The 11,101-nt window shown below is 41.7% G+C and overlaps 1 protein-coding gene across 4 annotated transcripts in view; it reads right to left on the minus strand.

Moving 5' to 3' along the window:
• Window positions 1-10,543, minus strand: part of elk4 (ETS transcription factor ELK4) — a 16,669-nt gene extending 6,126 nt beyond the window's left edge. For 3 of the 4 annotated variants that reach the window (XM_020622980.1, XM_020622982.1, XM_020622983.1), the window contains exons 1-4: window positions 10,331-10,543; window positions 6,720-6,934; window positions 2,008-2,781; window positions 941-1,180 (exon numbers count right to left, since the gene is read on the minus strand). In XM_020622980.1, coding sequence (XP_020478636.1) covers window positions 941-1,180; window positions 2,008-2,781; window positions 6,720-6,926 — 1,221 coding nt within the window. In that variant the 5' untranslated portion in view covers window positions 6,927-6,934; window positions 10,331-10,543. Of the gene's footprint in view, window positions 1-940; window positions 1,181-2,007; window positions 2,782-6,719; window positions 6,935-10,151; window positions 10,232-10,330 lie in introns of those variants that run through there. The other variant, XM_020622981.1, reaches the window with a different exon arrangement.
• Between the last annotated feature and the right edge of the window lie 558 nt (window positions 10,544-11,101).

Here is an 11,101-nt window from a genome sequence, read left to right on the forward strand (position 1 = left end):
GGGCCACTCTGCCCTAAAGCCCCGACTGGTGGAGGGCTGCAGTGATGGTTGACTTTCTTTGACTTTCTACAACTTTCTCCCATCTCCCGACTGCATCTCTGGAGTTCAGCCACAGTCATCTTTGGGTTCTTCTGTACCTCTCTCACCAAGGCTCTTCTCCCCCGATAGCTCAGTTTGGCCGGACGGCCAGCTCTAGGAAGGGTTCTGGTCGTCCCAAACGTCTTCCATTTAAGGATTATGGAGGCCACTGTGCTCTTGGGAACCTTAAGTGCAGCAGAAATTTTTTTGTAACCTTGGCCAGATCTGTGCTTTGCCACAATTCTGTCTCTGAGCTCTTCGGGCAGTTCCTTTGACCTCATGATTCTCATTTGCTCTGACGTGCACTGTGAGCTGTAGGGTCTTATATAGACAGGTGTGTGGCTTTTCCTAATCACGTCCAATCAGTATAATCAAACACAGCTGGACTCAAATGAAGGTGTAGAACCATCTCTGGGATGATCAGAAGAAATGGACAGCACCTAAGTTAAATATATGAGTGTCACAGCAAAGGGTCTGAATACTTATGACCATGTGATATTTCAGTTTTTCTTTTTTAATAAATCTGCAAAAATGTCAAACATTCTGTGTTTTTCTGTCAATATGGGGTGCTGTGTGTACATTAATGAGGAAAAAATGAACTTAAATGATTTTAGCATATGGCTGCAATATAACAAAGAGTGAAAAATTTAAGGGGGTCTGAATACTTTCCATACCCACTGTATACACATACACACACACACACACACACACACAATGCATTTCGCAAACTGGTAAACTGGTATCAGGAAGTGTTTTAGTTTAATTTAAAAGATTTGTTATTAAACATCACCCATTTTCTTGTTGCTGGATTTGTATAGGACCTTTGTTCAGGTGTGCTGTAACCTCAGGTAAAATCTCTCACCTGTAGCATTGCTGGTGTGAGAGAAGCAGTAGGCAGAGAGGGGCTGCAGAGGTTCATGGGAGAGAAGTCAGAGGTCGTGACCAGCAGAGCTGGCGGGCTGATCTGCAGGATTTTCGGGGGCTTGCGTGTCTTTCCTGAGCTCTGAGTGCAGACTGTGGTGCAGCTGCTCACTGAGGATGAACTGGTTTCAGTGTCCACCAAACTGGTCTCATCTCCAGACAGACCGATGCCACTGTCCACCTGGTGGGCACAATGATAGGTGATGATTTCTACACTGGTTTTCATTTAATTAAATAACTTTTGCTTTACAGTGTCACACTCAGGAACATCAGGGTGGGTGCTTCAGACAGTATACATAACTCACTTAATATGTTCACAGTATCAGAAAATAAATCCAAAGTAGCTTTAATGTAGAATATCCCCTGGCAGTACCGCCAGCCACTGTAATGTTTGTCAGTACCGACAGGTATTACAATGAAAGTAAAGTGACTAACTGGTTTTTGTTGTTCATCCTGTGTGAAATTTAGGAAGATTAAGTTTTTTTCCCCATTTCTCTCTGCACTGGTAGTTTTCAAGATGTGGTCCTACACAGCTGCTAAATAAAGAATACCACATATTTCAGCAATTTACACACCAATGACATAACCAGTTGTATGTGAAAGGGTTTGCTTGTAGTGACGAACCCATCCAGACTTATCATCTGACAGTGTAGTTCCCCTCATGTCTAGGAAGCATTTCTGCATGTTTTAACTTAATGTTTTCATTTTCCATCTTGAAACTCAACTGTTTTAGTTCCCTTTCACAGAGTTGTTATTAGCTGCAGCAGGTAGGATTTTTATGCTGAAAAACCCTCGATACACTAGCTGCTCAGTACCAAACATCAGACAGTCAATGTTACTGGCTCATTGTGTACTATTTGTCTGACATCTGGAAGTAGTTTCCCCTTCTCCAAGGTGTTTTTGTAGGCTTCTCTGTGTGCTGTTTGTACACAAAGCGCTTCCAGTGCGCGAGTGGACACACACCCAGTACAGACATGAATGTGAATGCTGCAAATTTGCATCACTAGCCTTTTCTTGTGCGTGAGCATCCATGGCCTCCAGTGCCTGAGCATCTGTGGGTTGAGATGATCCAGACTCAATGCTGCTGTCAATCACCAGCTCCTGGGAGGAGTCAGGCACTAATCTTGGAGACGGGCTGGCTGAGGTCAGGTCTGATAGGCTGAATGCTGGCTCTGAGGGGCGGATGTGTTCAAATGAGTAGACGGACTGGGGTGGCAGGGAGGAGTGTGTGCTGATTTCTTCAGCTCTCTGGGGTGGAGCTTGCAAAGGATCCATGTGGTTGGACATTAGAGTTGGCTCAATGGCAACCTGAGGTGGTGGTGCTGGTGCTGGCTTTGGAGGGGTGTTTCCAAACTTGATTACAGATGGCAAAGCAGTTGGCTGCTGTGGCTGAGGCATGGATTCCTGGGTCTGGACTGTGGCAGTGAGACCTTTCTTGTCCGCTATCTTTTCTGCAGGGTTCTCCATTTTGATGGACTTGAAGAGCTGGCGTCCATTTTGCAGCGAGTTGAGCGTAAAGGAGGTGTACAGGCCAGAGTGGATGTAGTCGTTACGGCTCGACTGCTTGGTGCTGGAACCCAGAGCCGTTGTCCTGCCTCCTATCTTGGCTCTGTCACCAGACTCACCCTCCAGTAGAGTGCTGTCCCTTCTTGTTTGGGGAGGGATGCCCCCAACACCAACATCCCCACTCTCTGATCGGATAGCAACATCTCCTTTCAGGATGTCAGGATAGGACACAAAGCGATAGACAAACTTCTGACCATTCACCTTCTTTATGATGTTCTGGAAGACAGAAAAGCAATTGCAGAAAAAGATGTCAGTTTATAAAACTACATCATTACTTGGGCTGCCCTCCTGTAAGTCAACTAGTCAAATCATTAATCAAGAGAAACCCAACAGTTGACTGAGACTCTTCTAGTCAAACCTTTGTTTTTATTTTACTTTTTGTCAGCAATTGTGCAATACAATAGAAGGTACACCCTGGTACTTTGCCATCTTCTTCTCCTCATTTTGTTTTGCTAAGCAGCAATTTTCTCAATGCTTCTCCCTGTGGGAATACCCACTTCAACAGTGACACTGTACGATGAATGAATGTTTAAAGTCCAACAACAATATTTAGCAAACTGCTGCCCAGAACAAGGAGACAAAGCCAACAAAATCCACTAGGACAAGCCACATACAGGTGAGATTTGTACTTTATCAGAATTGTTTTCAAACATCGTGGTCTAGGTTTACAAGAGAAAAAACTTTAACGGCCATGACGATGTAGCCCCAGCTTGTGACATTTATTTATTACATACACTCAAGTCAAAGATCTAATCTTCTGGGAGCTTTCGCAATTCAAACTTGCCAAACATTGTAATCTCATTCTGAAGGGATTTCCTGAATCTTCACAGACTCTTCTAATAAAACAGAATCAAAAATAATCTGGTCCAGTCCGGGGAAAGTATCATCTTAATCAGTTTCTCAGGTCATTCAGTTTCTTTTCAGTTAAGATGGAATGGCCACAGGAAATGATTGTCTCATTATTCTAACAAAGCCATATGGCAACCTGGCATTACACATTATCAATTTAAATTGGTCACAATTTAAATCTTGCATGATATGCAGCTATCGTTATTGATGTTTAAATGCTCAGAAAGACGCTCCCGTCATTCCTTTCCATTTAAATACCAATGTTAATGTGGTCGTAATCATCAGTGAAATTTATGCCACTTGATTTTCTAACAGCCAACTAACAGTTTACTGAATGAGATTACTTTGGATATCTCAAATGAACACCTACGAGAACAGTGCAGATCAAAGTATGTGTCCCATTTGTTACTTTAATCCCAAACAATAAAACGTGCGAGTATATAACTGTCAGTCATAAAATGCACAATCAAAATAATTTTCCACATTGTCTGGTCCATTGCTAATCCCTGCTTTAGAAAAGGGCTCACACTGAACCTGGTGTGACCCCAGAAACAAACGCACAACTTTCCCAGCTCACAAAACTGAGTTAGTTTGTGTGTGTGCAGGTACAGACAGGATCAGTCTGGCTGTGCTGTCGTGCACCTACTGATTATTATTCTAATAATCGTTTAGAGCAGCATATCTCACGCGGTGGGTCGCGGGCATGTTTCAGGTGGGTCACAAGAGACATGGTGAGAAAAAAAATTATTTCGAGAGCAAAATATTGTTGTGGATTCAAATGCTTAGGTAGTATCTAATGTGGGGCTTTTATTTTGAAAGGAGTGTGTGTGTGATGTGCAGAGGCCTAATGTTGCCATGACAAGCCTTGAATGACGGGTGACAGTGCACACTTACTGAAGACAGGTCCACTTGTTGAGAAGATGGCGAAACGAAAATATGATTTGGACTATGTTAAGTATGGATTTAATTACATAGATGATAAAAATGGACAAACTCAATGTGTGTTATGCAGTGAAGTACTGGCACAAGAAAGTATGAAGCCGTCCAAGTTAAAACGCCATTTAGAAACAAAACACGCCGGGTACAAAGACAAAGCAGCCAAATACTTTCAAAGACTACTTCGGGACCTGAGGACCACCCAGAAGTCACTGCTGTCTTCGTGTTCCAAATCAGAGCAGGCACTACAGGCCTCTTACCTTGTAGCTCAGCATATTGCAAAGGCCAAGAAGCCACATATGATTTGATGAGATAAGCCTCTTCCATTTCTGGTGCAAATATGTGATGTCTGAATATCCCTCAACCGCTACATTGGCAGTCAAAGCAATCGTACTGTTCACAACAACCTATCTGTGTTAAAGTGGCTTCTCCGCTTTGGTACAGTTCAACTCAAAGCAAAGGAACAGGTTGGACACTGAACATGATCTGAGAGTAGCTCTGTCTACTATCAGCCCAGACATTGAAACTCTTGTCAAAACTAAAGCACAACTACAGCTATCTCATTAGTTTACTGTGAAATAAAAATGCCCTTACATGTTAAGTAAAAAGAGACTATAAAGCATTATCATGTTGTGTTTGCAGTTCTGCATTCAGTTTTATACATGTACAGCACCCACAGCACCCTGGTGTGTTATTCAACTGTTGTATTTATGTTGCATTATGCAGCAGTTGTGATGTTTATTTTAATTTTTGGGTAATATTTCCTTAATGCAGACAGAGAAAAATCTGACACAAAAGCTGTATTGACTATGTTTTAAAAAGGTGCTTTATAATTTAATCCATTTGTTTAAAATTTTGCACTGGTGGGTCGCGACTTGATAAGTGGGTTGGAAAGTGGGTCCCAGGGTGACACCAGCTCAGAGCCACTGGCTTAGAGCATTGTGACGGCATGTCTCACTATTGTTTTACAAACCAGGGTGTATCCCGCCTCTCACTCAGTGTCAGCTGGGATTGGCTCCAGCTCCCCTGCGACCTTCTTCAGGATAAGCAGTATAGATAATGGATGGATGGATAATTCTGTTTATTCTTTCAGATCAATCTAGCACTGCAATCCAACTCTATCAACTTGCACAGCCACCTGCAAATAAAGAAAAGAGTCCCTTTTGTTTTCATTCCGTTAAGGGTTGTTGTAATTGATAATAGTAACTGTGTAATACCACATACAGTAATACCAAGAAGCCGTGATATTTCCTGAGACGGTTATCATACCATGAAAATCACATACGGTTGCAACCCAAGTTATGTGCATCCAGTTTGTATCTCAATCTCTGTTAAAGTGCAATGCACAGCCGTTTACCGACTGTTTCTATGACATGCATCCATCTAAACGGGACTAGAAAGCTAACATTTCAATGATGATTTATAAATAAGAGCAATTGTTTGCAGCACAAGCTGGCACACATCAAAAGCACAGTAACAACATGTGCTGTGATTAACTGATAGGAGAAGCTCAGACATGTTGGTAAACTAGGCTATAACTGTGTCTCAGAGGAAAGAAAACTGCCTATAAGAGCACAGTTTCAACAGAAATATGCATGTTGTCTGTCTCATTCCTACAAATCCACATGGCAGCCTGACATAGGCAGGTTTGTCACTCTTTTGCATTTAAATACTGATGGTAATGTGGTCAAAGAGCCAACTGACAGTCGACTGACAAAATCCGTAGTCGGATACAGTCCTAAAAATTCTTATCCCTTATCATTATCACCTAGGCAGAAAACTCACAGTGAGAGCAGAAACCAGACTGTCCCTCACACAGAACAACGCCTCCACTGAAGATGTACTGGAAGCAAAAAATAGAAGAGTGAAACCACAGAAAGTCTTACACGTGGGACAGCTATGTCCCACGTGTAAGACTTCATGTCTGTACCCAGCTAGAAGCCACTAATGCAGCAGCCAAACATACCAGAGCAGGCCTGCCCATAACGCCCACAGGGTCAGGCTGTGCTTCTGCCAAACCACAAGCAGAGTGGGAGACAGTCAGCACCCTGCCTCTCTCTGCGCGTCACTGAGCAGTGGACTTTAGTTGCATTCTGCTATTTGATGGTGCACTCTTCAGTGTAGCTTTCTGGAGGAAGTGGTCTTTGAGTCTCTAGGTGCTGCTTTAAAACACATGCGGTTATGCAACACAGGCATCATGTAATTTGTATATTTCTGACTGACAAGTAAACATCTGATCTCAGACATATCAAGATGCTGTACCATCTGATCCAACTCATATTCATTTTTAAGTCTGGGAATACAGCATTGGGGCAAAAATATCAGATTGCTCAAGTCCATAAGCCAGGGTATAGCTGAAATGTGTTTACCTTGTCGTAGTAGTATCTGAGAGCCCTGCTGAGTTTGTCATAGTTCATATTAGGCTTGTTCTTACGGGCTCCCCACAGCCGGGCCACTTCCTCTGCCTGCAGCAGTTTGAACTCCCCTTCCTCATTGGTCCAGCAGATTAGCTGCTCATTATTGGAATCCAATAAGAGCTGGAGAAGGAACTGCCACAGGGTGACAGAGTTGTCCATGTTTCTCACTGAAAAGCAGAGGAGGGGAAAAATCAACAGCAGGATAACACAGGGTTCCACAAACTTATGGAAAACATCTCCCTCTGTCACAGTGCTGTAAGTCAGTTAAGTTTATTCTGAAATTATTTCTCCATTGATATCATTTATTCTGGTTTTTACATTGCCCTAAAGTACTTTGGTCAACCAGACGTTGCTTTTAAAGTGCTATATAAACACATTTTGATTGATTGATTGATCGATCGATCTGGCAACAGATACACAGATACCAGGGCCATGAAAAATGAAATGTTGCTTACAAGTGTTATGTAAGGGATGATACTCGAGAAGTGAATTGTAAATGATGCCAAGTAAAACTGACATAAAAGCTGATAGGGAAGTTAACAATTAATCAATTGAAGTTAATAATTTCGGGGATTAAAAATGTTAACTGAGGATGTGCAGTGTAACTGTGAGAAAATGTACTGTAGTTTGCTCTAGTAACTGAGATGCAGTTACACATGTGTGCTGACTGCCCATACATTGTAAAACAAGCGAACCATCTTTTCTTCTCAGGAAGGACCAAGTCACAGCATGGTTTTCTGTGCTCACTGTTCATGATTGAACACTGCAGCACAAAGTTATGAAAATTCATGGAAGTGTTGCCTAGTAGCTGTAAGGTTTAAAAAGCTGAGCTGAGAGCTCAGTGTCTGACAGCAGAGTGCAGCTTTAGCGGTGCTACTAACATTCAGGCCAAGCATTAATTATGTGCACCAAGGGTAGGGGTTATGGTTTTGCCAGCATTTGCTGATTTGTTTGTTAACAGCATAAGTAAAAAAAAATATTTACAAATTTTAATGACATTTTCTGGAGAGACAGGGTATGGCCCACAGAACAATTGATTCGTTTTTGGTGCTGATCCATGTCATACCTTGGATACAGGAATATTTTAAAAGATTAGTCACCATTGTAAGTGCTGGAAATGCTACTGACTCTAAGTGAGCACCCTTGTGGCCAAAGTGCACGGCTGCACTCCTGAGCACTTGGAGCACATACTATGTTCTCCAATCAAGCCTGAAAGTTTTCATCTATTGACTGTTTTCTCCCAATCCAATTGGTGCCTGGGCTAGCATATGTAAATGGTGCATCCTTCCTGACCAACTCAAACAAAAACCAACAACTAAACTCCTGCATCAATTTACAACCCTCCCTGCCTGTCAACACAGCTGTGTACACCTCTGAAGGGTCACATTATTATACGCTGTCCAGAGAAAAGTGATGGGATCCTCTCTTCACTAGACGGAAGGCTTTGAGCAGATAACACAGGTGACAGACGGGAGGGTTCCCTGGCAACGACGAGAGTGAGCCCACAGTGAGGACAGGGTAGGCAGACATTGTGTGGGGGGATATTACACAAACACCAAACACTACACAACAATTAAGTGTCGCAGAGAGTAGGGCCTCCCTTTGTTTTCAGAGCAGCTTCAGTGCTCCCTGTCCTGCTGTTTCTGTATCCTGAAACTCTGTAGCTGTTTGGAGATGAAAGAGGACAAAACATACTTCTCACGAAGGTTCACTAGTGTTTGGTAGTGATAGCTAGGGAGACCATGAACAAAGAGGTGAACAATATCCTGTTATTCACAAAACCTGTCTTCGTTCAAATGTGTATAAGGAGGCATTACCATGGAATCTCATACTTTATCTCATACCTTAATTTCATCTCATGTTTACAAGGCAACAACTCTGCTGTATTTGCAGTACCAGGTTGGGGGTCAGGGGGGTTCTCCCTTAAATACGTTTTTGCAGGGTGGGATGTCTTAACAAATGTAACTAATGATTACTTAATGATTTCCATTGTTAATTTGTCGATTATTCTCTTAATCAATTTGGGCTATAAAATGTCAGAAAAATGGTGAGAACTGACTTCAAAGTTAATGTCTTTGAATTCCATGTTTTGTCTGACCAACTGTCAAAAACCCAAAGTCATTCAGTTTCATATCATGGAAAAATGAAAGGAACCAATATTCACAATTGAGAAACTAAAACCGTGAAATTCTGAATGACTGAAAAGGATGAATCATTTACCACAGTAGTTGCTGAGTGACTAAGTGATTTAACCACTCCAACCTATTACACCTCCCCAGTGAGCCTGTGCATTCAGACCAGATAACCTCTCTCAGCTACAAGAAGCTGCTCAGCCCACTGTAAAAACCTCTGGCCATGTAGGAGAACTACTCTATGTGGCTGTCCACTCATCATGAGCTCATACTGTGCCATAACTGAAAACTGTACCCCAGAATTTTATTATCAACTGTCAAAACTATAAGCTTGAAGATGTCTTTTTATGGCCCAAACCCAAGCCATACCCATGCTTAAAATACAACTATTCCTGATGATTTTTGGAGTTCTGTGTGGAATTGATCAGATTTGGCTTTTTGCTCTGCTTTTTTGTGCTGTCCCAATGCAAACAAAAGAAATAAACATGAGAAAACCAAAGACTTTGTGATTGCAACAATTTTCTGGAAGAAGTGGTGTGTTATCTGACAGAAATGCAGGAGTGCAAATACTTTTGGCCATGACTGTATGAAGGGCTGCTTCTCAAACAGCACTTTTTTTTTTTTTTTTTTTTGAAATTGATTCATGAAATTTGCACCTCACCTACAGAGGTTTGCTGATGTTGTCTTGGGGAGCCACACAACAGGATATTGTCAAAAAGATAATACACATTGTGGTATATATCTTAATATAACTGTATATGTTGATGGCTTTTCATGTTTTACTCTTCTGTCCACCCAGTGTTTTAGCCTGACTTGTGCTCTAATTGTCAGGATCTGTGAACATGTGTGTGTGTGTGTGTGCGTATGCAAGCTTCTTATGGGGACGAGTAAATCTACACTGACTCATGCAGACCTGCTGGGTTGGAGACACACACACACCCCCACACACAATCTGTCCAAAACTGTCATGTTAAAACCGGTGATATCGGGGCAAAAAATAGGACAGTGTTAAAATTGCTGCCCGAGAAAAAGATTACCAATGCACATTATGTAACGTCTGACATTGGCAGCAAACGTTATCTACGGAACACTGAGATAACGTCTGCAAGGTCAAATCTGTCATACAACATGAATTATTAATGCGTTATAAACGCTCAGACTGGAACGACTGGTTTCTACTATCAGACAGCCAGACACGCACACAAACCAAAATAAAAGACCACTTGTTGATGAATAACGTTAGCGCCCTTGCCGTAAACACAGACTACCTGTTATTCCCCGACTATTTAAAGTTGCGAAGTAGCGCTCAAATGCAACTGTTGTGGTTAGCATGTGCGTAAACAGTAGAGGACACAACCAAATCGATGCATTAACGTTAGTTTGCTAACTGTAAGTTAGCTTTTAGCTAGCTTCACGTTAGCTTGTCATTACCTCGCTCGTAGATCCCGCTGAATTTCCGAGTCGTCGAGCGGCATTGAAATATTCCCAAAACATTGCTAGAAAGCAGTCTATATTGTCTTAGCTCGTGAAACAAGTTCTAAATAGAACCAAACAAATACCTGAATATAAAACACATTAAAATGTCTTTGGTTCGCACTGACGATATAGCCTTTGAACAGGAAATAGTGTTGCATTCGATGTTCCTTGTAGATTTCAAATGCTTTAACTGTGGCGCCCACAACTGCGTTTGGTGTCATTTTTGTTGGTAGTTGTTGCTTTTGTGTGTGAAAATGTAGAAATTATTATGCAAATAGCTGAGAAAGTGAAGGTGAGAAAATCCGCTTCCGTTATGTATTATGTTATTATTATTATTATCACAATATTAAAACATTGATAACTGAATGAAGATTGAATATTTATGACATGATTTTCACCGAATTCTACAGCTCAAGAATATGTAACCTTTATTATTTTACTCGTTGATGTTTGCATGGTCTCCGAATTTAAAATCACGGCTTTGCCTATAAGAGAAAAATCCCACCTGTTTGCTCAATTGTCTACGTAACCAAAATTCCGATGCTTTCGAAAGCACGAAATGGTGTCACTTTGAGATCACTTCCTGTCTTATTTCATTAGTTGTGCTCATGGACGTATTGGTTGTGTGTAATACTTAGTGGGAGAGCTGATCAGCACCCACGCAAGGCTTTAACCTTCAACTTGTCTCAACTTTCTGTCTGTTTCCTAGTTTTCTTCTGTCACTGT

This window comes from Monopterus albus, unplaced genomic scaffold, assembly GCF_001952655.1.
Source record: "Monopterus albus unplaced genomic scaffold, M_albus_1.0 scaffold291.1, whole genome shotgun sequence".
NCBI classification, from domain to species: Eukaryota; Metazoa; Chordata; class Actinopteri; order Synbranchiformes; family Synbranchidae; genus Monopterus; species Monopterus albus.